Source organism: Protopterus annectens, chromosome 14.part0, assembly GCF_019279795.1.
Source record: "Protopterus annectens isolate FY-2018-M chromosome 14.part0, PAN1.0, whole genome shotgun sequence".
Lineage (NCBI taxonomy): Eukaryota > Metazoa > Chordata > Ceratodontiformes > Protopteridae > Protopterus > Protopterus annectens.
The window spans coordinates 350,216,114-350,238,885 of NC_056748.1; the positions used below are offsets into that span (position 1 = coordinate 350,216,114).

A 22,772-nucleotide genomic window follows, 5' to 3' on the forward strand; every position below is an offset into this window, starting at 1 on the left:
GAGTGAAAGTCCTTATGAGGTATTTGCTTCCCAAAAGAAAGACAATTATTAACTTTTACTGACATCGGTCTGGAGCAAGAAAAAGTTTCCCCAACGGGGTACTCAGCTTTATTGAAGACTTTGGTTCTGAAACTCAATTTTAAAAATCTCAGGAGTCGACCGACCGGCACTTGCCAACTGCTTTTGCTTCAGGCACCGTGTGGCAAGAAAGAATGAAGAAAATGTCGTCGGTTGCAACTTTTATACCCCCGGCGCACTGACATCAGGCAAGAGGCGACAGCAACCGACGCCGGACCAAGACTTTGGAACTTGGGCCGACTGCGGGTCACCTGCCAGCAGGATAACCCAAGTGTAATGACTGCAACAGTGAAACACGATGAACATCATCAGGGAGGATTTTGTTTGGTGAGGGTTTCTGGAAAAAGGGTAAACAGCAGCTTCTGCCTTTACAGCTATTTCCCCATCTGCCTCTGGAAGAAAGGTCCCCTTGAAAATCCTGAAAAGGACCTTGCGATTTACAGAATCACAACTTTTTACCTCCACGCTGTTTCCTGGAAAAGGTCCGTTGTGGGATAGAGAAGTGTATCCCAATGAAAGACCAGGTCTTTTTGTCCTTTTCACTTTGGGAGCGTGCATCTTTAACTGTTGGACCAAAAAGTGTCAATCCATCGAAGGGAGCGTTGATGAAGAATGCCTTACAGGGTTGTGAAAAATCACACAGCCGCCTCCAGGTGTGGCGTCTGATGGCAATGCCTGATCTGGCCACCCATGAGGCACCTTCTACAGCATGAGAGATCAACCTCATGGACATGTTAGAAACAGACTGAAGGGTGGCCGTTCTTGAGGAAAAGGTCTTTTGTTCCTCAGCAGACATGGACCCTGGGACAGAAATAGAGAGTTTCTTAACTAAATCCCTCTGTAGCCTGGTTACGTGTGCCAAGTAGTTCAGCACTCTCAATGCCAAGGTGGCTGAAGCATAAACCCGCTTTCCAAACCTGTCCAAGGCCCTAGACTCCCTGTGGGGAGGGACAGTGCAGATCTGCTGGGTCAGCTCCATTCTGATGGCAGCTGCAACCACCATGGCATCAATGGGAATTCCCTTAGACTAGTGCGGGCGGTCAGAAGAGGCACTACGGATCTTATCAGGCCGCTTGGAAACTGGTTCCACTGTGTCTGGTTCCCTCCATGCCCTGCAAGAAACAAGGTCAATAAGGGGTCCACAAGGGGGCAAAGGGAGACCCAAGAAGTAGATGGGCTTGACCGAAAGGCTTCCAGAAACACAGATTCCTCTGGGTTAGGGCTTTTGGAAGACCACCCACCCTTTTGGCAAAGGATTTCCATGATATCTCCAAAGGAGACATCCTCGGGTGGTTATCCCGGGGACCCTTCCCCTTCATCGAGATCAGTGTCCTCTGTAAGGGATTCCAAAGGGGAATCACAGTGTCTTCTTTTGCACTGGTGCTTCTGAGGGACCTCCTTGATGGGGTGCTCCAGGGAGTTATCAGAAGACTCCAGGGGGTCCAAATGGGAAGTAGACTAGAAGTCCTTTTCAGTAGGCTGTTCTGGAGTGGACAAGAGTAGATGTTTCAGGCACAAAAGCTGGTGAAGGGGGCCAGGGTCCAAAGAGGTAGAGTTGTGGCTCTTCTGGGTGCACAACCCTCTCCAGCACCTTGAATGCCGACAGAGATCAGGACACAGTAGGCACCCCCGCCAGAGCTGAAGCTGTTGAAGGGGAAGCTCCACAACCCCAACCACCCCTGGATCAGAGTGAGGAATCAGAGCCGAGCTGTCAAACGCTGAAGCCCCGATAGGAAGAGACAGCTCTGAAAATTACATAGTCAATGTCAACCCCTTGGAACAGACACCGAAGCTACGGCTCAGTCACTTGGCTCTGAAACAGTTGGAGACAGGCAAGTCAGGGAGACTGTCAGAGTCGAGGTAACCATATCTGTCAGCTTTGACGTCTCGGCTCCAGGAAGGCTCGGACCCAATAACTATGAAATTTGGGGCTGGATCGGAGGAGGAGAGAGAGAGAGAGAGAGGTGAAGGTAAGAATATTGCACCCGGATCTACTAGGGGACAGAACAGGCAAGATCGCCAGCTGATTTTGTGACTTGAAAAATGTGACGATCTTGCTGTCCACCTCGGCTCTGTAAAGGTTTCGGGAGGACCTAATGGAAGAAGCTATTGAAGCAGGCCTGGAAGAGGGCCTGGACTGTTGCAGGAGAGTGGACTTGGGTCTGGTTGTCACCAGCTCTGGGGAGAAGCTTTGGCTTCAGCTTAGAAGTGTGTCCTGAATGATAACAGGAGCCAAAGTGGTCGACTCCAAGGGTCTGGATGTTTTGGCAGGAGGTTTTCCCAAATGGCGGGATCTACTGGGGGATCTCTTCCACTCTATGTGTTTTAGCAGAGATTTGAGCCCCTGAAGTGGATGCTGTGGCTGAAGAAAAACTAGGAAGGAGTCCTTTCAAAATAAGCTTGTTGTGCCAATTGATTAGTGCCCACATTAAAGCTGGCACAGAAAGAACAAGCAGAATCCAGGTGAGCCTCTCCAAGACAAACAAACATTCTGAGTGTGCATCTGAAAGTGGGATTGTATGCCCACAAGTACTGCACTTCTTAAACCCTGCAGATTTAGAATCAGACATCCTGAGAAGAAAAAAAAACAGCGACCAAGGCAAAAAAAAAAAAAATAAATAAACACACACATGATAAAGTTGAATCTGCTAGAATAAAGATTAAATTTAAAGTTATACAGAACAAGAAATCCTTTTTTATCATCTATAAGTCGGTATAGAGGGGAGAGAAAGAGACAAAAACTCTTTCTTGGAAACTGCTATAAGGCAGAAAAAGAAGACAGGAGATAGGGAAGGCAAACTATAAATTTAGGCTATGATATTAACAAATGCTTACTTACTGGCCAACTAAACAGCCCTGAGGAGATAAGACTGCGAGAACCTGATGCTTAGAGAAGCGGGGCAAATGAGATCTGTGGGATTTGGAGGACAGAAGCATCATGGGTAGGGGGAGGAGCTCAGATGTTGGAACCTACAGGTTTGGTATGCAGCCAAGTCGGATCTGATACTCTGATCTAAAACCCACAGGTTGAAGAGCAAATGAAGACAACCAACATTAGATCACTGTTTTTATTTACTTCTTGGAAATGATGAAACTGACAGGCATTTTTAAGCTCTGAACTGCTGCTGCTGGTCCAATGCTGACAATAAGCTTTACAACAGCATGATCTCTTATCATGCAGTAATTACCTATTAACATCCAAATGTTCAGGGGTTTAACCAATCAGGTTTAAGCATTTAGGAAGATTGTTTGACTAGTTTTACTTACAGACCTTAACATTTCTTGGCAATCAGTGCATACAGAGCCATGGAGAACCAGTCATATGTTTGCCTTTCTACAGTACTTCCCAAATTATAACAGCTTTTTGAAGTAACACAGCATTGCATGTGAATGTTTAGAACTCTTACATTAAGTGAACTGCATCGGAAGCATTAACAAGCAAAAGGAAACACAATGGCTCTGATCATAAATATAACTTTAATAATATTCCTTTCATAGAATAAGATGTAGCTGACTGCTTGCCTAGTATTTTAATACTTAAATGCTTTATGTTACTAGCCTATCACATACCTGCTCTGTGTCTGCTTCTTCGTGAAATAAGAGCAACCAGAAACCGTGGATGGATATCATCTACACAGATTTGTTCCTGAGGTGGGGTTTCTGGGCTGCTTTTTTCATCATCTGAAGACTCATTATAATTAACTACAAGTTCTTCAATCTGTACAAATCCCTGAATAACTGGAATGATCCAGAAGTCCGCTCTTCTGTCCTAAAATTGAATACAAAAAAGAAAAAAAAATGAATGTTTTAACACTACACACTAAACACACCTCTTTACATAAAATAAATTTTATTTTCTAACTGCACAATAACTATGCTAGTGAAATTATTTTAACTCTGTACATTACAGCTGTGTGAAATATTCATTATAACAGTACAACTTAGAGAGAAACTCTTGTGGTAGGTTACACATCTACGGCTTACTTGGTCACCTGTTTGAAAAAATATGGGCATTATTTCCTAGCAGTTATATTTCACTGCAACACAGCATTGTGCACTTAAGGCAGTACAGATAAACCTAGACTCAAAGATTTTCTCCACCCATGCTAGGAGTGGTCAATTAGAGTTACATAAAATTTCCAATTCAGACATGGCAAAGTTGCACAGGATACCTCTTTAGTGGCTCACTACCATGTCTCTGAATCAAACACTGTGCTGCCAGATGTGGCAGAGTTAGTGTTCTTCCACCATTTCATGCACTGTGGTAGCTTAGGCACACACAAACATGTACACATACTCAAGACAACTGTCTGTGAACATCAAATGCACACAGTCATTTTTTTTTCAACTTTCAAGGCAAGGACAGATAAATGGAAGCTGAGTGGACTACTTTAATGAGAAGGTTGATGCCACCTTTAGCATGGAGGAGGGTTTCCTTTATAGAGTCACTCTGCCTGAAAGAATGGCCACGTATGATAGTAACACATTAAGGCCAGCATTTCAGGAATTCTACTATTATAATCATGAAAAGGAATAGGATTGCCAAACTTACAAATGGAGGAGCAAAACGTACGCATAAAGAACCATTTTTATTACAGATATGTTTTTTCTAGTTTGTTGGGAAGCAGCATCTTTATTGACACTCAACTTCTGGGTCTCTAAGATCTGTTGCCTGCTCAAATTAATAAGCAAGTGTATGGCATATTCACTTTGGTCACTATCTTAGTTATGAGACCTCCTGCTTGGGGATCTTTACTCAGGGGGACGGTACACTTCTGATGTAACATAGCACTGAAAGTACAAGCATTAAGAATTAATTCATATTACATACACACTATATTTTCAATTAACTGCCACCCTTAAACAGAAGCCACAGTTAAGTAAACTGGGCTTTCAGACATTGGTAATTAAAATAAAAGCTGCCTTGAACTGTAACCATGGCTTGTATTCAAGGTCTAAGAGTTGTATACATGGTTTTATTGTCCTGGTTTTGGCTCTATATCAAGAAGTGCAATACTTAAAACTAGTCCCATCATTTCAAACATTCAAATGTCATCATCTACTTTCGGTTGTTCCTGTTAGGGGTCGCCACAGCTGATCAATTGTTTCCATTTCTTCTTGTCCTCTGCATCTTTCACCACCTTTACTCCTTGCATCCTCACCATTCATCTAACCTCCCTTTCATTCACACACATATATTCTGTCTTAGTCCTGTTGACCTTCATTCCTCTGCTCTCTAGAGCATATCTCCATCTCTCCAGGGTCTCCTCCACCTGTTCCCTACTCTCACTACAGATCACAATGTCATCTGCAAACATCATAGTCCACAGGGACTCCTGTCTGATCTCGTCTGTCAACCTGTCAATCACCATTGCAAATCAAACATTTAAATGTGATTCCAACAAAAAACAATTGTGAAGTACACCGTTACACGTTTAAAGTGTTTTTACAGCAGGCAAACCTCCTCCTGAACCCCAAACATGAGTTTCATCCTTCACACCCGTGTACTTATGCATACTAATTCTGAGATTGGTGGAATTCTCTGAGGTACATCAATTTTGAAGTTAGTATATGTTCCCCCTAACTGCAATTAAATTTTTAAGTTTCAAAGAGTGCACTTGCCCTCCTCAAACTTTCAGATGGAATCCCCTGACTTTTCTGCACTGACGTTCACAACTGTCACTCTCACCATCAATAAATCAAAGATATAAATTAGATTTCTGTACATTGTAAACAAGATGTGAATGCGGACAGAAGTACTGTGCACAAGGTACTGAAAACACAGTTCACATTAGAAATTCAGAATAGAACAAATGAAGTCAGTGGAACACAGTGACAGATAAAAAATATTTACTAGTTTACCGGTGTATGGAGACTGGAAACAGAAATCGTGAACAAAATCAGCTTCACTGACTTTTGTTGCACATCAAAGATACCAGTAATGTCCTTTCCTACCTGTTGGTTACCTACACTGACTTTAGTCTGTCTACATGTCAGGGGTTACAACATGTACTTGAGCCTGTTGGTTAAACAACACTGGCTTGGTCTAGATCTATTTCAGCTACATATCAACCTTAAAATGCAGACTAAGTCATTTAGCTATTCAGTTATTTACACAGTTTTCCTTCTTGTTTCACATCCAGTTGGAAATCTTTTGCAATAAAATGTCTCCGTTCTTGCTCTGCTCTTAGTAACAAATTTTAAATTTCAGATCATAACTTTTGAGTTAAGATGTATTTAAAAAAAAAAAAAAAGAGTTTGTTAGGTTTACTTATTTAGTTACCATATCCATTTACTGACTTGGATAGTCTAATTGAGGAAAATGTCCATTTCCAATACTGACTCAAGAAGAAAAGCTCCAAAAAATTGTCTTAGGAATAAAAGCAGAACACACATACAATGTAGATGAGCAAATATAGTCTGGGTTTTGTAAAATTGTCACAGGATTATACATCAAGTTTCAGAAATTTTAACAAAGAGAATCGTGGATGAAAAAATACATCAAAAAAGCAAATGACTGATGTACAATTATGTTAAGACACAAGAGATGTAATACATAACAGCTAGATAAACACAGTGAGGTGAGTTGAATGGCAAGAAAGAGTTAGGTTGGAGATCAAGTAGTAGAGACTGGGAAATACATGCATTACAGATACAGTTAGAGGTACAGAGCACATTATAATTAAAGACATACAGAGTGAAGGAGTATGTTGTTAAGGTTATTGATAGCAAGTTAAGGAGGTTATTGTGGGTGGTGATATGGGAGATGATGAGAAGATAAGGAAAAGTGAGAAAGGAGAAAGTGTGGGTAAGAACAGTAAACAATTAGCTGACGCAGTAAAATAGAAAGGAGAAACTAGACAATTAAAAGGAAGCAGTTGGAGCTAATTGAAGGAAAAGAAGGTGGGAAGAATGATTAAGGACAGAGTTAGATGACTGAATTTTCAGGTATAAGGGCAAAGCCAGGTTAGAATGAGTACGTTTTTAGACTTTCAAGAAATGTAAATGGGTGACGTTTTGTATCTAATGTGTGTGCTTGTGTATGCATATTGGGGGGTGGGGTGGGGGCAGGGATTGCATTTCCGAGCTTAGGTATAGACACTGTATAGGTGGCCGCATTTAATGTTTGATTAACAAACGAAGGTTTACAGAATGTGATCTAAGGTTCCATGTAGGGCTATACTTTTCAACTCAAATGATAGAGATGAGCAGATAGTGGGCCTGTCTTTAGTTGGTGAAATGTTAACTTTGGTAGCTTTAGCCATTTAGTTCAGAGGACGGCTGTGCCATGATGTGCTTTACTTGGTACATTTGCAGCACACTTCCCAACTTTGTGGAGAGTCTACTCAAGTTTTTTGTAACTGAGTTTTGGGAATGCCAGTAAAAATGGGGGAGGAGCACAATACGGAGGGTAAGACGATTATTTGTGCAGTATTTAGATAGGAAGTTTGTGTTCAATATGATTTAGATTTATGAAGCCTGCTAAGCTTTTTGTGACTGTTAAAGATGACAGTCAAATGCACCTATTATGTTGTAAACATGAGCTGTCTTTAATTTGAAGCCATTTCATAGGTAGGTACTAGGCTACCGGTCCAAGGGCCTACGTAAGCCTAGCCAACAAGGTTCCTTGGCTTACGCCACCCAAAAAAGTTATTTTCCTGTGCCACTGTCGAGCAGAGACTCAGAAGTGATCCCTGGGGTGTATTTCCTATTTTTATGTTACTGACACAAACCACCCTTGATTAGAAGCTTTACCCAAGAACAACTGATTTTAAACAAAACCACAGCTTCTAAATCACAATATATGATATCCCCTTTCAATTTCCTACCTTTTCAGTATTTTTTTTTTGTGTGTTTCTGCTTTCTATATAAACACGATTTGAATACACAAACATTAACACTGACATGCCAAGGACTTTCAGCTGCTTATTTAAAATGTCATCATGGTACTCACAAAAAACATAAGACCTCCTCATAGGGGGCATACCTCTCAACCATACCAAATTCTTTTGCATTTACTGGTTTTGAGGTCAAAATAATGGGGTGCCACGAATTCCTGAGTGGCCCCCTTCAATTCCAATTTTTTCTTTTTTTTAATTTTTATTTACTAGTTTAAATAATGGATGACATCACCATGCATCACAGCAATGAAGTGCAGGGCATGAGTAGTGAACATCAGCTTAATGAAGCAGAGGACTGTCTGTTGTCGGACTCATTCAGAGACTCTTGGAATGTCTTTATAATTTGGAATGAGTTGTATTAGCAGCAGCAGTGAGAGAATAGAGCAGACTCAGCAGAGTGGACTCAGGACTGGAGCTTTACTGGGTGCACTGTGCACAATTTGATTTAAGTTAAGTTAGTTAACTTCTGCAGAGGAATCAGTCCACCCATGCCCTCATTACAATAAATGGTCAATATTGTTTTTTTTTTTGTAATGGGACCTGTCTTACATCTCTTTCTGAGATGTCACAAACAATAGTGTAGCTGGGGCTGGTCTACTCCAGGCAGCATTTTTGGAACTAAGGGCTCTTTATGTTCTTCTGGTCTGGTCCTGTTCTTCCTGCCTGCGCAATTTTTTTTAAATACAGTACAAGTCACAATTCTCGGATTGCAGCTGCCAACGAGCGAGTTACGGTAAGGGAAGTTTGCTTCTTATTGCTACCACTACCAGGTTCAGTGTGTGTAAACAAATGTTCAGTCTTTACAAGTATGTTTCTTATTGCTGTGACTCTTTTACCGCAAGTGCGCGTGTGTGTTGGACTGTAGCTGCCAACGAGCGAGTTATGATAAGGGGAGTTTGTGTGTGTGTATATAAAATATCCCAGTTAGGTATACCTGGTAGTCAGTGTTACTCAGGCTCAAACCCTGTATCTTAAGGTACAAGAGCCTGAATTCTCTACCCATACCACCACTTCTGATTCAAGGAGTTGAGTCCATAGCTTTCAACTGTCCAGATTTTCACAGAATGTCTGGAATGTTTGCCTCATACGTTTGGTCTGTTCCTCTTAAAATGTGTGATTTTCTGGCAAATCAGTGAGAACCAATTTCACTAAATAATGACAGCCCCTTAAGTTTCAGTCTTCCTATCTTTCAGGAAATGCATGGTAACACAAAATATTTTATTCTAGCAACTTTCAAAGATTATACAAGCAATGTTTAAACTGTGTCCCTGGCTTTTTCCAGATTTCTTGTGCTGCAAAGTTGAGAGATACAGCTGAGTGTCAAGTGGATTTTACAAGGAGCCAAGAAGCTTCAGGGGAAGAGAAATTTACTGTTTGCATCGTCAGTAGTACAACAAAACAGATAGTATACTTCCTTTTGATGCAAAAGGCTGTGGGTTCTACTCTCATAGTACGTAGATGGATTGCTAATACTGTACTGTGTTGTATTTTAAAGGGAGTAGATGCTGCAGTCCTGAGAATGCCCTCCTTTGGAGGAGATGCCTAGTAACTATGAACCTGTTATCAGTTTGCCATCCATTCCCTATTGCAATATTACTAGCTTATTTTTAATGTAACATAGGCAATTTATTCTTCAAGGGCAACAGGCACTTTATTTTTAGAAGAAACAATGAAATATAAAGTTGTTTGCCAGCAGCAACCTCATTAATTACAGATCTCTTTAATGTGGAATTATTTAGATGACTTTTACTTCTGCAGATATTGTGCATATTTAGCGAAATTGGTGGATTGTAATTGATAGATGTTTGAGTAGACTTTTATGGTTGAAATGTTCTGAATTGGGCAGTTTTGTCATTATTGGTTCACACATTTTGTTTCACTGCTTACTGGAAAAATGTTCAAAACAATAAATTTAAAACATGCTCTAACAAGTGTGCTGTAGCATACAAGGAATAAAACTTAATACAATCATGAAGGTTGTCATGCCTCGTTATGTCCAATGTATCCATTATTATGGCAACTGAAGATAAAGATTTTAAAATGAACTTTGCATCGCTCCATTTCACCAGCATTACTAGACTAAGCCTTCTCCTCTGGCCCTGTGTTCTGTGTCTTCTGTAACGTTTAAGAAGCAATATCTTTGGGAATATGCACAGAAATCTGAAAGACCTTCCCTTGCCTATGTTGACTGTTTGGAGCAGAGGTTGTTGGCTGTGCTAAATTAAATCAAAAGTAGGATACCCAGAGATGTACCAAAAACGAGCTGGTTCATGTGTTGAATTAAATAAAAAGGTCTTGGAGAGGTGTTCTGACTCCAGTGTATCTGTAAGGCTGAGCACAGCCAAACTCCCTTGGCTCCCTTCTCTGTTTCTCATTTGCATGCCAAAGTGAGCTGCATGCTATCAAGCACTCTACACGGGACCTATTAAATTGCTGCATCTGCCTCAGTTCCTGGTGTGCCACAAAGGCAAGTCAAGGAGCAAAACAAAATTTTCTTCTTTGATGTAAGGGAATCCAATGGATTTTTTTTTTTTTTGAGAGTATAAGGAACTGTAAATGGGCAATGCGTTTACAATTAGTAAAAGAGGCAACATTTGGGAATCAGAAACATACATGATACTGGATAACAGTGCATTAAATATTTAGAAATTCCTAATTATACAAAACAAGCCTAAACTGTACTTATAACATGCTGAGTTGGAGTGTTAACAAGCAGTTAATTTTATTTTTATAAAAGAAAATTGCATTTTACTTTTGCACAAGTTCAAAGTCTGACAAGTTCAAATATTGATATAAACAGCATTTTGTTTATATTTTGTGTTTTATATTTTGTCTGTTCTTCAATTTACAATTAAAAGTTGGTATCCCATAATTCAATTGGAGAGGGTGGAGCTACATAATTATGCATGCAACGTTTATGCTAATCAGTGTACAGATTTTGTGGTCAGTTGTACCTATTTTTCTTGGGCTTTTGTCCAGATTTTGTCGATTCCCGGTTGAGAGGTATGGTAGGGGGCCTTAGAATGGGATCTGCTTTTATCTAAACTTAACTCTTCTACATGCATCATATGCAGGGGATACAGCAGTTCACTGTTCCATTTTATTTCATCCTGTATGCAATATGGAAATTCCTATGTTTCATATATTTCGGGTAACAATATAATGAATACTTCATCTTGCTAAGAATTTCACTTGTGTTATTTCCTTTAGGAGATGAACATGATTCTTTGTGAATTATGGGTTTCAGGGTTCAGATGTCTGTTTATAGCAGCTGTTTGCCATTTTTAATGTATTGTAACATAGTACCAATAAATTTGTAGCTTCACACAAGTACTTCATCACATTTCATAAAAGCAGATGAGCCAACACATGCTTTAGTAAAGCATGCAAGTTACTTACTTGGAAAGTGTATGCTAGAAATATGATCCAGGACATATTTGAAAGGAGTACCTTTTTCTTCCCAGGCTTCCTTTGCTATATCCAACAGTTTGTTAGGATAACATCCATATTACAGCTCAAAAAGCACTTCTTGTGTGTCAAACATCAAAAAGGGTTGTGGAGTTTCCCAGTTTTTTTCTGCTTTAGCCCATGCATTTTCTTATCCTAGATTTCAAGGTTTTACTAAATCATTCTCTACTAACCCATTTATTTTGGCACACTACATTGACATTTGGGAATGTTTAATTTTAAGATACTGACATCACTTCATTACTTTACAAATTCCACACCTCCCAAACATCAGGCATTGTCCACCCTGCCGCCATTCATCCTCCTCTTCCACTTCATACATCCCAGAGTCTCCTCTACTCTACTTGAAAATATTTTCACTGACACCCCTCCTGGATCTGACAACCTAAACCTCCGGTTTTATACATCACTGCAGATAGCACCTATGCCTTCCTGTCACCCACATAAGTAATCTACGTCTCACACAAAATATCATGCCACAGATTTGGAAAACTGCTCTAATTAAACCACCCCCAAAGCAAACCAACCCAAAAGATACCTCTCACTTTCATACAACATCCATCATTCCCAGTGCTGGGCAAACTTCTTGAAAAGCCAGTCTACATCCAACTATCCCTCTATATCCAGAAGTACAACCTGTTCTCCTCAAACTCTCTTTAAAGGTATGGCTTCTAAAAATTATGTGACACAGTCTATTACTAATACCATTTTTGCCATTTTCACTAGGGGTCCTATTATATCTAATGTTATCCTTTCAAAAGGGGTCACAACAATAGGCAGTAGTACTAGTGGACACCTAAATCCTGGGTATAGAGTAGTCTTTTGATATTAAGGGCAAGAGGAACAATACTTTTCTACGATTATAAATATCCCAGGCCATTACAATCTTCCTAATATTTTCTCACTGGTCTTCTCTATACCAAGATGCCCCTTTAAGATATGACTTTGGGAAAACATTAATACAAGATCCCTAAAAGGTTGAGGCACTGGTAACTACTTTTCTGTGTCATTGTATTCATGCAAATACTAAACGAGGCAGGTCAACCCCTTTGATGTAAAATAATTAATGTTATTAATATTTACTTATTTTAATCTTGTAAATGTTAAACTGTATGTTTTTAGTCTGATGTAAATAATAGCAAATGTAAGTACAAGGGGATACATTATTATTTACTTATACGAAAATTGTAACCAGTAATTATTTTCTATGCTTAGTCTTTTCTGTGCTAGAGAAGCTTCTCTCTCTGGGCCTTTAATGAAAACGTTTTTTTTGTACAACCTAGTCAAACTTCCCAGATAAAAAAATGGAGGTAAATAAAAACTTATCTTGTTCCCCTTTCTTTCCACCCAATACAATTGGTCATTAGCCAATTCAAAGTAGGGGTATGTGCTGATACTGGTTATATTCTTAGTATGTTCAGATATCCCCTATATCTACTTCCTAGTGCCACTTAGTGTAGGGTCCACACACACAGTGCAAATAATATAGTTAAACCTAATGTCCAATAGTTCTTCACCGTCTTTAGATGTACCTTCTCAAAAGGCTGACGGCATTGACCCCCCCCCCCCAGTCATAATGTATAGAGTCATATCTGCATATGGAAGAACAGATTCATCTAAGAAATAAATCTGAAAACAGTACACCCTCTTTCCATACCTCTCAATCTGCACACAGAAAATAGGAATGAAGGCCCTTAAGAAATAGGAACATCCAGCTAAAAAAATCTAGGAATCCAATTAGTATAAAATCTGAATACCAAATAGCACACAACTCTTCCTGCTTCCAGAAGGAATGTGGGATGCTACTCAGAAACACATTTAAAAACAACAAAGAAAATGGAGAAACATAAGCACATTATCAAAGGGAACATGTAAAATCGGTAGACTTTAATGAACTGCACTGAAAATAGTACCCTGCAAGGTGCTTTTTTTGCTTCAGAAATAAAGTAGTTGCAAGATGTTTCTCCACTTTCTTTAATGTACTGTTTTCACTAGTATGTCGGTCATATACTGTGGTTTTCTGCATACTAGACAACTTCAAAAATCACAAGTGATGAGGGGAACTTAAAATTGGGTGAAGGGGAAAATCCTGCTTGAAAATAGGAACATCCTAAATCATGCTTCAAAACGGGAAATATTCTTCCAAAATAAGGACAGCTGAGAGGTCTGCCTTCACATTCTCTTGTTCAGCTTTGTCCTGAACTTATATGCTTTCTAGGTATTTTTTGAAACATCTTCACCAAATTATCTTGTGACATATACAAACTTACATTTATATGAATGTAATAAAAACACATTAACAACTTCACATTTACAAACATGATACATTTATTGGGAAAGTCTGACTAGAATGAGCCAATTTTCAGTGGAGGCCCAGGGAGAAACATTCCATACATATGTCTTTGTAATGACATGTATTGTTCTATACAATTATATCAATTCAACATTGCATAAATTGCTCAATTTCTGCTTTCTCTTACACACCTCATTCCTCGTCCAAAACATTTTTTCACCATGTAATTTTTCCTTCAATTTTCATTTTATTTCTATGTAATTTGCTCCTACTTCCCATTCTTTTCTCTCTGCTACAATATTCGCTATTTATTTTACATTTGTTGACCGGGCTAGTCTAACTGGATACATGTCCATTTTCAGAAGAGGCCCAGGGAGAGAAGCTCCGATATATGCAATTATACATTAAATGCAATCGTATCATAACATACAATACAAGCAATAGCATGAAGTGACATTAAAGTTGATTTAGATCAGACATAAAAAAGTGTGCAGAGTCAGCAAGAGAAAAAAACTTAAGATAGCATGTAATATGAAAAATAAAAAATAAGTAAGATTAGTTATTTTACATCATAGGCCTGGGTACAGGCATACATACTCATGTTTACTTACAGCTAAGTAGAAGGTGAGTACTTCTAGAGTAAGTCACTCATTTAATAGAGCTGAGAGGCAGTCTCCTTTAATACTTAGGTAGTGGTTGGCATTTTTAGTTAAACCAAATAGACATCGTAGGACAGAATAGAAGGGATGAGTGAAGGGAGTGGGAGATAGCGAATGGGATGTTAGTCAGGGTTAGAGCAAGTGAAGATAGTGCAGCAGAAAAAAAAGTATCAGCAATAGATATCCAAAGAATGAAGGTAAGTGGGTAAGTAATGAATACTTTAGGGAAAAAGAGAGACTAGGATAACAGTAAAAGAAAGAGAGTTTGAGATATAACAAGGAGGGGTGGGATTATAGATTATGGGGGGTATAGCAGGTAAAGGAAGGAGGGAGTATGTTACTTTTGAAATTAAAAAGGAAAAGTCACGTCAGCTTTATATACTGAAGCCCCAGGAGATTAGTCTACATCTAGAAGTATTAAGTGTGTGTGCTGCCACCTCGTGGTAAGAAGTGGAAGAGCAAAGGATAGCAGGCAGAAGAGATATAAAGGTGAAAGTAGTGAGTAAGAGGTTTACAGGGTTTAGAGAAAGGAAGGGGGGCACTGGCAGTAACAAGCTGTCTGCGGTAGGCTGCTTAAAGAACACACACTTGGAAGGCCAATGAGCACTATATATGGGGATTAAAGTACTGTAAGTAACAGTTTAGCAGAAATAACGTTGGGTACATACATTCACAAACAGTTTGTATTTGGGAGTCCTCACAGTAGGTGGCTAGTAGGAGACACAGACTAGCAGGCAATTTCTGTGAGTTCTTCTGGGTTTAAGTAGGAGGTACTCCTTTTGAGTGTGTAGGCAGGAAGGGAGTACACGGGGCGGATAGCTGTAAAATAAAAATAAGTGAGACACAGTGGGTTATGATACATTAGATAATATAGGAAGAGTATAGCGCAACAGGCACAGAAGTGGTCAAAAAGACAGATGAGGAGGATAGTCAATTAGTATGCATAGGGTATAGAGAAAGACGGGATAAATGAGATTGAGGTGTAGAATTAGTTGGGAGAGTAGATACAAGAGGTGGTAGTAGACAGGAGTAGGTAAGGTTACAGTACAGCAAGGGGGTAGGCAGTAATAAATACACTCTTAATGCTATATAGTCACTACACAGTCAAGCTGCTTGAGAAAAAAAAAAAAAACTACAAGTGTGGCAGAAGAAAAAACACTAGTAAGTAGCATGTACACGCCAGTCCAATACAGTGTAAAATACAATTAACAAGTCACGTTCTTTATGGAAAAACACATTACTAGTAAAACAAAGTGCCGCTCAATTGCCCAGGACATACATTAAGAATTTCTGTAAGCCAACATTTGCATAATGATGTGTAATAACTCCTCTAAGGTCCAGCCAAATTCGAGCACCCCAAGCCCAAAAAATCTTAGTCAAACGTATCCCCAAATAGAGAGACAACGCAAGCGCTATACAATAAATATACAACATTGCATGAGCCATGGAGTAAGCCTAGCAAGAATGTTATGGTCCCGCCAAATACAAGCTATTCATGCCTAAGACGGTATAGCAACTGAGAAATAAATCCATCACTAAGCTATTGAATATAGCATGTGGCACTGAGTAAGCCTCACCAGCCCTGCAACTGACTCCTTCGTAGCTAAATCAAGGTATTAGATTTAGCCGATAGTGCATATCCTTACAGATATTGCCCCATAGGAGAGACAAACAGGCATGTACTACGCCTTAGGAATAAGCGAAATTAGCTGCTAGGGGGCTTCAGCGTTTACCAGCAAAGGTAGGAATATAATGCAAGAACAGCAGTAACTAACTGGAAACACAGTACCAGCAGAGCTCCTTTAAAAGAGACAGCTCTGGTATGTACGATTCACTTTGACTAGACAGCTTATAACACTCTTTCCATTAAAGGAAACAGAGAGCCAACAATTGCCATAGATGAAAGATGACCAAGTGATAACAAAGGAGCAAGGGTTAGTGTTATTCACTGAATAACAGGTTTACATGAAGGGGCACAAGTATTCCCTTCACAGTTTCAAGGAAAAAGCGCTACTCTGCTGTTTCGTCCGCATAGGTGGAGAACATAAGGGGAGCTGATAGCTTTGTATATCACTACTCGGACTAGCCAAGGGATACTCATGTTCACTTTGTTATAAATGAGAACACGACTACATCCAATACATTTCCAAATACCCATGTGGTGCACAGCGTCACCTATTTAATGATAAGCACACCTTCCCCCTCTCTTCTTCAAAGTTATAAACAAGTCAGCTATATTACCTACATAAATCACAACCTTATTAGTTAAATACAAAGATAACATAATTGTGTTGTTCTGCTAGCTCATACATACAAGCACTCTGTATCTAAATCTACCAGGAGGCGATTCCAAGCAGCCTGATCACCGGACCGGTAGTGGGGAGATGTTGGGTGCAAGTAGAGTAGTTTAAAAATGGTGCCACTGAATTGAAGGTAACTTATAGGGGAGGTGATATAAAGAGGGTTAGTGATAGGTTATGAGGTAAGTGAGTGGGTGGGGACAAAGAGAACACAAGAGGCTGAATGCAAGTGAAGATAGTGCAGCAGAAAAAAAAGTATCAGCAATAGATATCCAAAGAATGAAGGTAAGTGGGTAAGTAATGAATACTTTAGGGAAAAAAACAAACTAGGATAACAGTAAAGAAAGTGAGTTTGAGATATAGCAAGGAGGGAGAGTGGGATTATAGATTATGGGGGGTATAGCAGGTAAAGGAAGGAGGGAGTATGTTACTTTCGAAATTTAAAAGGAAAAGACACATCAGCTTTATATACTGAAGCCCCAGGAGATTAGTCTACGTCTAGAAGTATTAAGTGTAGGTGCTGCCACCTAGTGGTAAGACATGGAATAGCAAAGTATAGTAGGCAGAAGAGATATAAAGGTGCAAGTAGCGAGTAAGAGGTTTACAGGGTTTAGAGAAAGGAAGGAGGGCAGTAACAAGCGGTCTGCGGTAGACTGCTTAAATAACACACACTCGGAAGGCCAATGAGCACTATATATGGGGATTAAAGTAGTGTAAGTAACAGTTTAGCAGAAATAACGTTGGGTACATACATTCACAAACAGTTTGTATTTGGGAGTCCTCTCAGTAGGTGGCTAGTAGGAGACACAGACTAGCAGGCAATTTCTGGGAGTTCTTCTGGGTTTAAATAGGAGGTATTCCTTTTCAGTGTGTAGGCAGGAAGGGAGTACACGGGGCGGATAGCAGGAGGTGATTCCGAGCAGCCTGATCACAGGACCGGTACTGGGGAGATGTTGGGCGCAAGTAGAGTAGTTTAAAAATGGCTACTACTTCAAGTATGATTGGTTTAGACTTTGATTTCCATTTTCTAGTATTTTTTTTGGCAGCCACCAGAATTAAACTTAACAAGGCCTTACTACATCTATTTATTTATTTATTTTTATTTATTTTACATTTGTTAACCAGGCTAGTCTAACTGGATATATTTCCATTTTCAGTAGAGGCCCGGGGAGAAAAGCTCCGGCAATTACAGAACTTAAAAATTAACAGAAAGGATTATAATAAAAGTACAACAAGAAATACTGCCTAGAAATAAAAAGTATGCTGTACAACAAGTAATAATAATATAGAGTAGGAAATTACTCTAATAAGTTTAATACTTATACTAGAGAGAGTTTATCAGCATATTAATTTAGGAGCATCACTTAGTTTATCTTACAAGGAATTAGCATGTAACAATCCATTACGAGTGTTAGTAATTTAAGTAAGAATAGAAGGAATAAGAAGTAAAAGGAGCTATAATTAGTAAAAAGCAAATGATTAGTCAGGGTTGCTGCAGGGGCATAACCATTGTGTTTTGAGGTGTTTTTTGAGGTTATGTTTAAAGAGAGGCAAGGAAGGAAGTAATGTTAGTTCATTGGGCAGTAGGTTCCAGTTTTTTCCCACTGTGTTAGAAAAAAGAGAGTCTTCAGCCAGGTTGTTAGACTTGCATATATGTAAGCAAGCAGTTTCTTAGAAGAGCGCAGGGAATTCATATTTTTGTAAGGGAGGATGAGATTGGAAAGTATAGGAGTGCTGTTGGGTTGGTAGAAGATCTTGTGGGCAATGGTGAGTTGGGATACTATCAGTTGGTTTTGAAGTTCAAGCCAGCCTAGTTGCCTTAGATTCAGACAGTGGTGGGTTTTAAAGGGATTGCCAGTGGCAAATCTGGCGATGTTATTATAGGAATTTGTTAGTTTGGTAAGATTATTTTTCTTTAGGTTAGTATATATGGGTGAGGCGTACAGAAGCGTTGAGATTAAGTGGGAGTGAGCAATTGTGGTTCTAGCTATAGGAGTTAGGAAAGGTTTGATCCTATATAAGGAGCCTATTTTTCTGTTGACAGTTTTGATAGTGTTATTTATATGGCTGTCAAAAGTAAGGTTATTGTCAATAGTTATTCCTAACAGTTTAGTGGTTGTGTCAGGAAGTATAATAGTGCCATTATTAGAAAATACTGAGAAATCTATGGGCAAGTATTTGTTGGTGGGTGTAAAGAGAAGGAGCTTAGCTATTTTAGCATTGAGAAGGAGGCATCTATTTGTAAATCATGTTTCTACTATGTTAATACATTCTGGGTTAGAGAATGTAGTTCTGAAGGGGAGTTTGCTGCGCATACTAGCGTAGAATCATCTGAGTATTGTATGCAGGTGGCTTGAGGGATTGCTATGTGGAGGTCATTGATAAATAGTGAAAAGAGAAGTGGTCCTAGAATAGAGCCTTGAGGGACTCTGAGGGTAACTGGCTGAAGGGATGATATGTTGTTTTGCCAGAGAACTGCTTGTTGCCTATTGCTAAGGTAGGACCTGAACCATTTAATAGTCTGACAGTCAAAGGAAAGGGATTCTAGAATGTTGATGAGAAGGGCATGGTTGACCATGTCAAAAGCTTTTGAGAGGTCAATAAAGAGAGCAGATGAGAGGTTATTGTTATTGCGGTTTCTATTCATGGTATCTATAAAAGATAGTAGGGCAGTTATAGTACTGTGTGATGGCCTAAAGCCATGTTGGCAGTTTGCTATTATGTTATGTTGAGATAAATGATGTAGTAGTTGTCGGTGAATGCATTTTTCCATTATTTTTGCTAAAGGAGATAATAGAGCTATTGGCCTGTAGTTAGAGTAATCATTTGAATTGCCACCTTTATGAAGGGGAATAATATGGGAGATTTTCCAAATATCTGGAATGGTTCCTTCCTTAATGGTTCTGTTAATGAGGATGGATACAGGGTATGCAATTACCTTAGCTGCGTTTTGCAAGTATTCTGAAGGTATTTGGTCAGCAGAAGGAGTACAAGGCTTACATTTTTGGATGAGTTTGCAGATGACAGTAGTAGAGATGGGTAGCAGTTTAAATGTTGGTAGAGAAGCTGATACGGTGGTGAGAAGGCTTGAGTTGTCTGGGATTAGTTGACTGGCTAGTCACTGAATGGTCTATGTGAAGAAAGTATTAGAGATATTGGCAGTTTGCAGGGAGGTATTAGGATCAGCCTCAAGAGGGGTAGGTGTGTGAGAGTGTCCTGGGGAAAGGAGTTTGTTTATACTGGCCCAAAATTTTTGGGGATTGTTCTGATGAGTTTGCTGTAGTTTACAGTAATAGTTCTTTTTATCCATAAGTATTGCCCTTTTTGTACTATTTCTCAGTTGCCTAAAGTTTTGTTGATCAGAGATATTTTTGTTAGCCCTCCAATTAGCCCAAGATTTGTTCCTCAGTAAAATGTTCTGTCTGGTTTCTTTAAAAAGCCAGGGGGCTGGTTTGGATTTTATTCGGATAGACCGTTTAGGTGCATGTTCATCAAGGATGGATATAAAAGTAGAGTTTAGATATTTTATAGCCTCTTCAAGTGGTAGAGTTTTTAAAGGGTTCCAGTTACAGGCACTAAGTTCATTTTGGAATGATTCTGGGCTAAAGTGTTTATTGGACCGTGCAATCCGAAAAGTGGAGGGTTTAGGCAAATCATGTTTTTGTCTTATGATGTAGGTCAAAGTATGATCACTTAAATCATCTGGGAGAGTGCCTACTTTATAAGCTTGCTCCTGTCTATTTATAAGTATCCAGTCTAAGGTACTCTCTTTTTTTGTTTGGTTTGTTAATTCTGGTTGTGGAGGTGATAGTCTGACTAAAGCCATGGAGGTTAATGTGAGAGGTTGGGTTATCTGCATTGACACTTTTCCAGTCAGTATTAAAATCACCTAATATTACTGTTTCTTGGGGGTAAGTTGAGGATACCCAGTTTAATATAGCTTCGATTGTGCTGATGTTATTACCAGGTGGTAGGTAGATACAGATGATGTATAAAGCTTTGTTTGGGTTGATTTGGAGTTTGGTGACCAGGACCTCTGCATTACTATCCTGAGGAGGGTTACCATGGTAGTGTGGAGATGTGAAATCCATCTTTGAATAGAACTGCTACACCCCCTCCCTTACGTTTTATCCAGTCTTGTCCAACTATATTACATCCTTGGGGGATAATTTCATTGTCTTTAGTCCCTGGTTTCAACCAAGTTTCTGTCAGGCAAAGGATATCAAAGAAGTGAATATCTAAAAGGGCATGGAGATGGGCTACTTTATTGTTAAGACTGCGGATATTCAGATGTCCTATTAGGAGTGAGTTGGGGAGTTTAGGCTGGGTAGTTAGGGTAGCAGGATTGGCAGGGCCAGGGCTAGGGTGGATGTCACCATCTAGTAAGGAGAGATTGAGAGGTTTTGTTGCGGAATTGTATTTTAGGTTAAGTAGGTATTTCTCTCTTTTTACAGTGTGATTATTATATTTAAAGTGGGAGAGTCTGTGGCATTTGGGTAGTAGATAGCTGGGAATGGAAGTGATATTAATCTGACTGCAAGTGAGTATAGAAGTGTGTATTGCTGTTTGTTTTCGAGAGTGGTTGAAATGGTAATAGTGCAGTTTTTCAAAGGAAGTGAGGAGGTAGGTAGAGGTAAGGATAGTAGAAAGTATAGCTAGGAATATTAGTTTGGTTGGGGTAGTTGAAGTCATCTTCACTGAGATTGATTATAAGAAGTGTTGATAGGTAGGGTTAAGATTTGTAAGAGGTGGAAGTAGATAAGGAGGATGTAGAAAGGAGGGAATTAGTTCCTGTTAGGCAGTACAAGAGGGATATGGTAAAGTAGTCAAAGGAGTGGTGTATTGTAATTAGTGAATGAGTATAGGTGTGTCTAATTGGTTTAAATGGACGGCACGTGTGATTGAATGGAAGTGGAAGAGGGAGTGGTGAAGAAGCATAAGTTTAGGACCACTGGGGGTGGGTGGGAATTGGGGGTAAGGTAGGGGAGCAGAGTGAGCCCATAGGGCGAACGGAGCGGGTAGACACAAGGAAGATGACAGCAGGACAGTGAGAGGAAACAATCAGTCAGGAGAAAGGTAAGTACAGAGGGAGCTAGGTAGGAAGGTTAAAGTTATATTAGGTGTAAGTGTAAGGGAGCAGACATGTATCGAGAACTGGTTGGAGGGTAGGACTGATAGTAAGTAGAGAAAGAGGATAAGTGTACTATTGAGATGTTAAGGAAAGTGGGAAGGAGAGAGGGAAGAGAGGTAGTAGTGAATACTGCCACCTAGTGGCCAATCCTTGTAGTAATGGGGAGAGGAACCACTAAAACAGTTAAATAGATGAGCAGGCAGCTCAGATATATGGAAGAAAAAAACCCGGGGTGAGGTAGGAAAAGGGGATTTACAACTATAAGGGTAGAGGGAAAGGGGGAAGGCTGCTGGGTATTCTGGCTGTAATCCTATACTAACACCAGGTAAGTGGTAGAGCAAATTCACAAGCAGAGTTACATTAGGCATTGCAGCATATTACATACTTTCTTTCACCCTTTTACTTCACTTCTGGGAGAAAGGTAGGACTGCTCCTGTATGGTGTCAGGCAGAGAGGGAAGGCGAGATGACTTGAAAGTGGTCTTGAAAATCCAGTAGGGCTGGGCCAGTACACCAGTTTAATCTGGGTAAGTAGGGTTGTAGAGTTTCTTTCCCCTTTTACTTCACTTCTGGGAGAAAGGTAGGACTGCTCCTGTATGGTGTCAGGCAGAGGGGGAAGGCGAGATGACTTGAAAGTGGTCTTGAAAATCTAGTAGGGCTGGGCCAGTAGGGTTGTAGAGTGGGAGTGAGGGATGGCACGGCCAGGAGCACACAGCAGCCACGAGAGGATCCAGGGATTTAACAAGGCAATTCAGATTCTGTATCCCAGCTTAAAAAAATCATTTCATTAGCTACTCATTTTCTCATCCCATATTCCTAAAAGTACTCTGTAGAGAATTTTTAAAAAAGTCTGCCAACTTATTACACTCCGAGAACATATGCTTCCGGGTATTTGTTTCTTCCAAATTACACCTCCACCACTTGCCATCTACCCGAAGAAAAA

The 22,772-nt window shown here is 39.7% G+C and overlaps 1 protein-coding gene across 1 annotated transcript in view; it reads right to left on the reverse strand.

Annotated features, from left to right (window-relative positions):
- Window positions 1–22,772, reverse strand: part of INPP5F (inositol polyphosphate-5-phosphatase F) — a 1,563,976-nt gene that overhangs the window by 966,993 nt on the left and 574,211 nt on the right. The window contains exon 5 of the mRNA XM_044056075.1: window positions 3,649–3,847. Within this exon, the coding sequence (XP_043912010.1) occupies window positions 3,649–3,847 (199 nt within the window). The remainder of the gene's footprint in view (window positions 1–3,648; window positions 3,848–22,772) is intronic.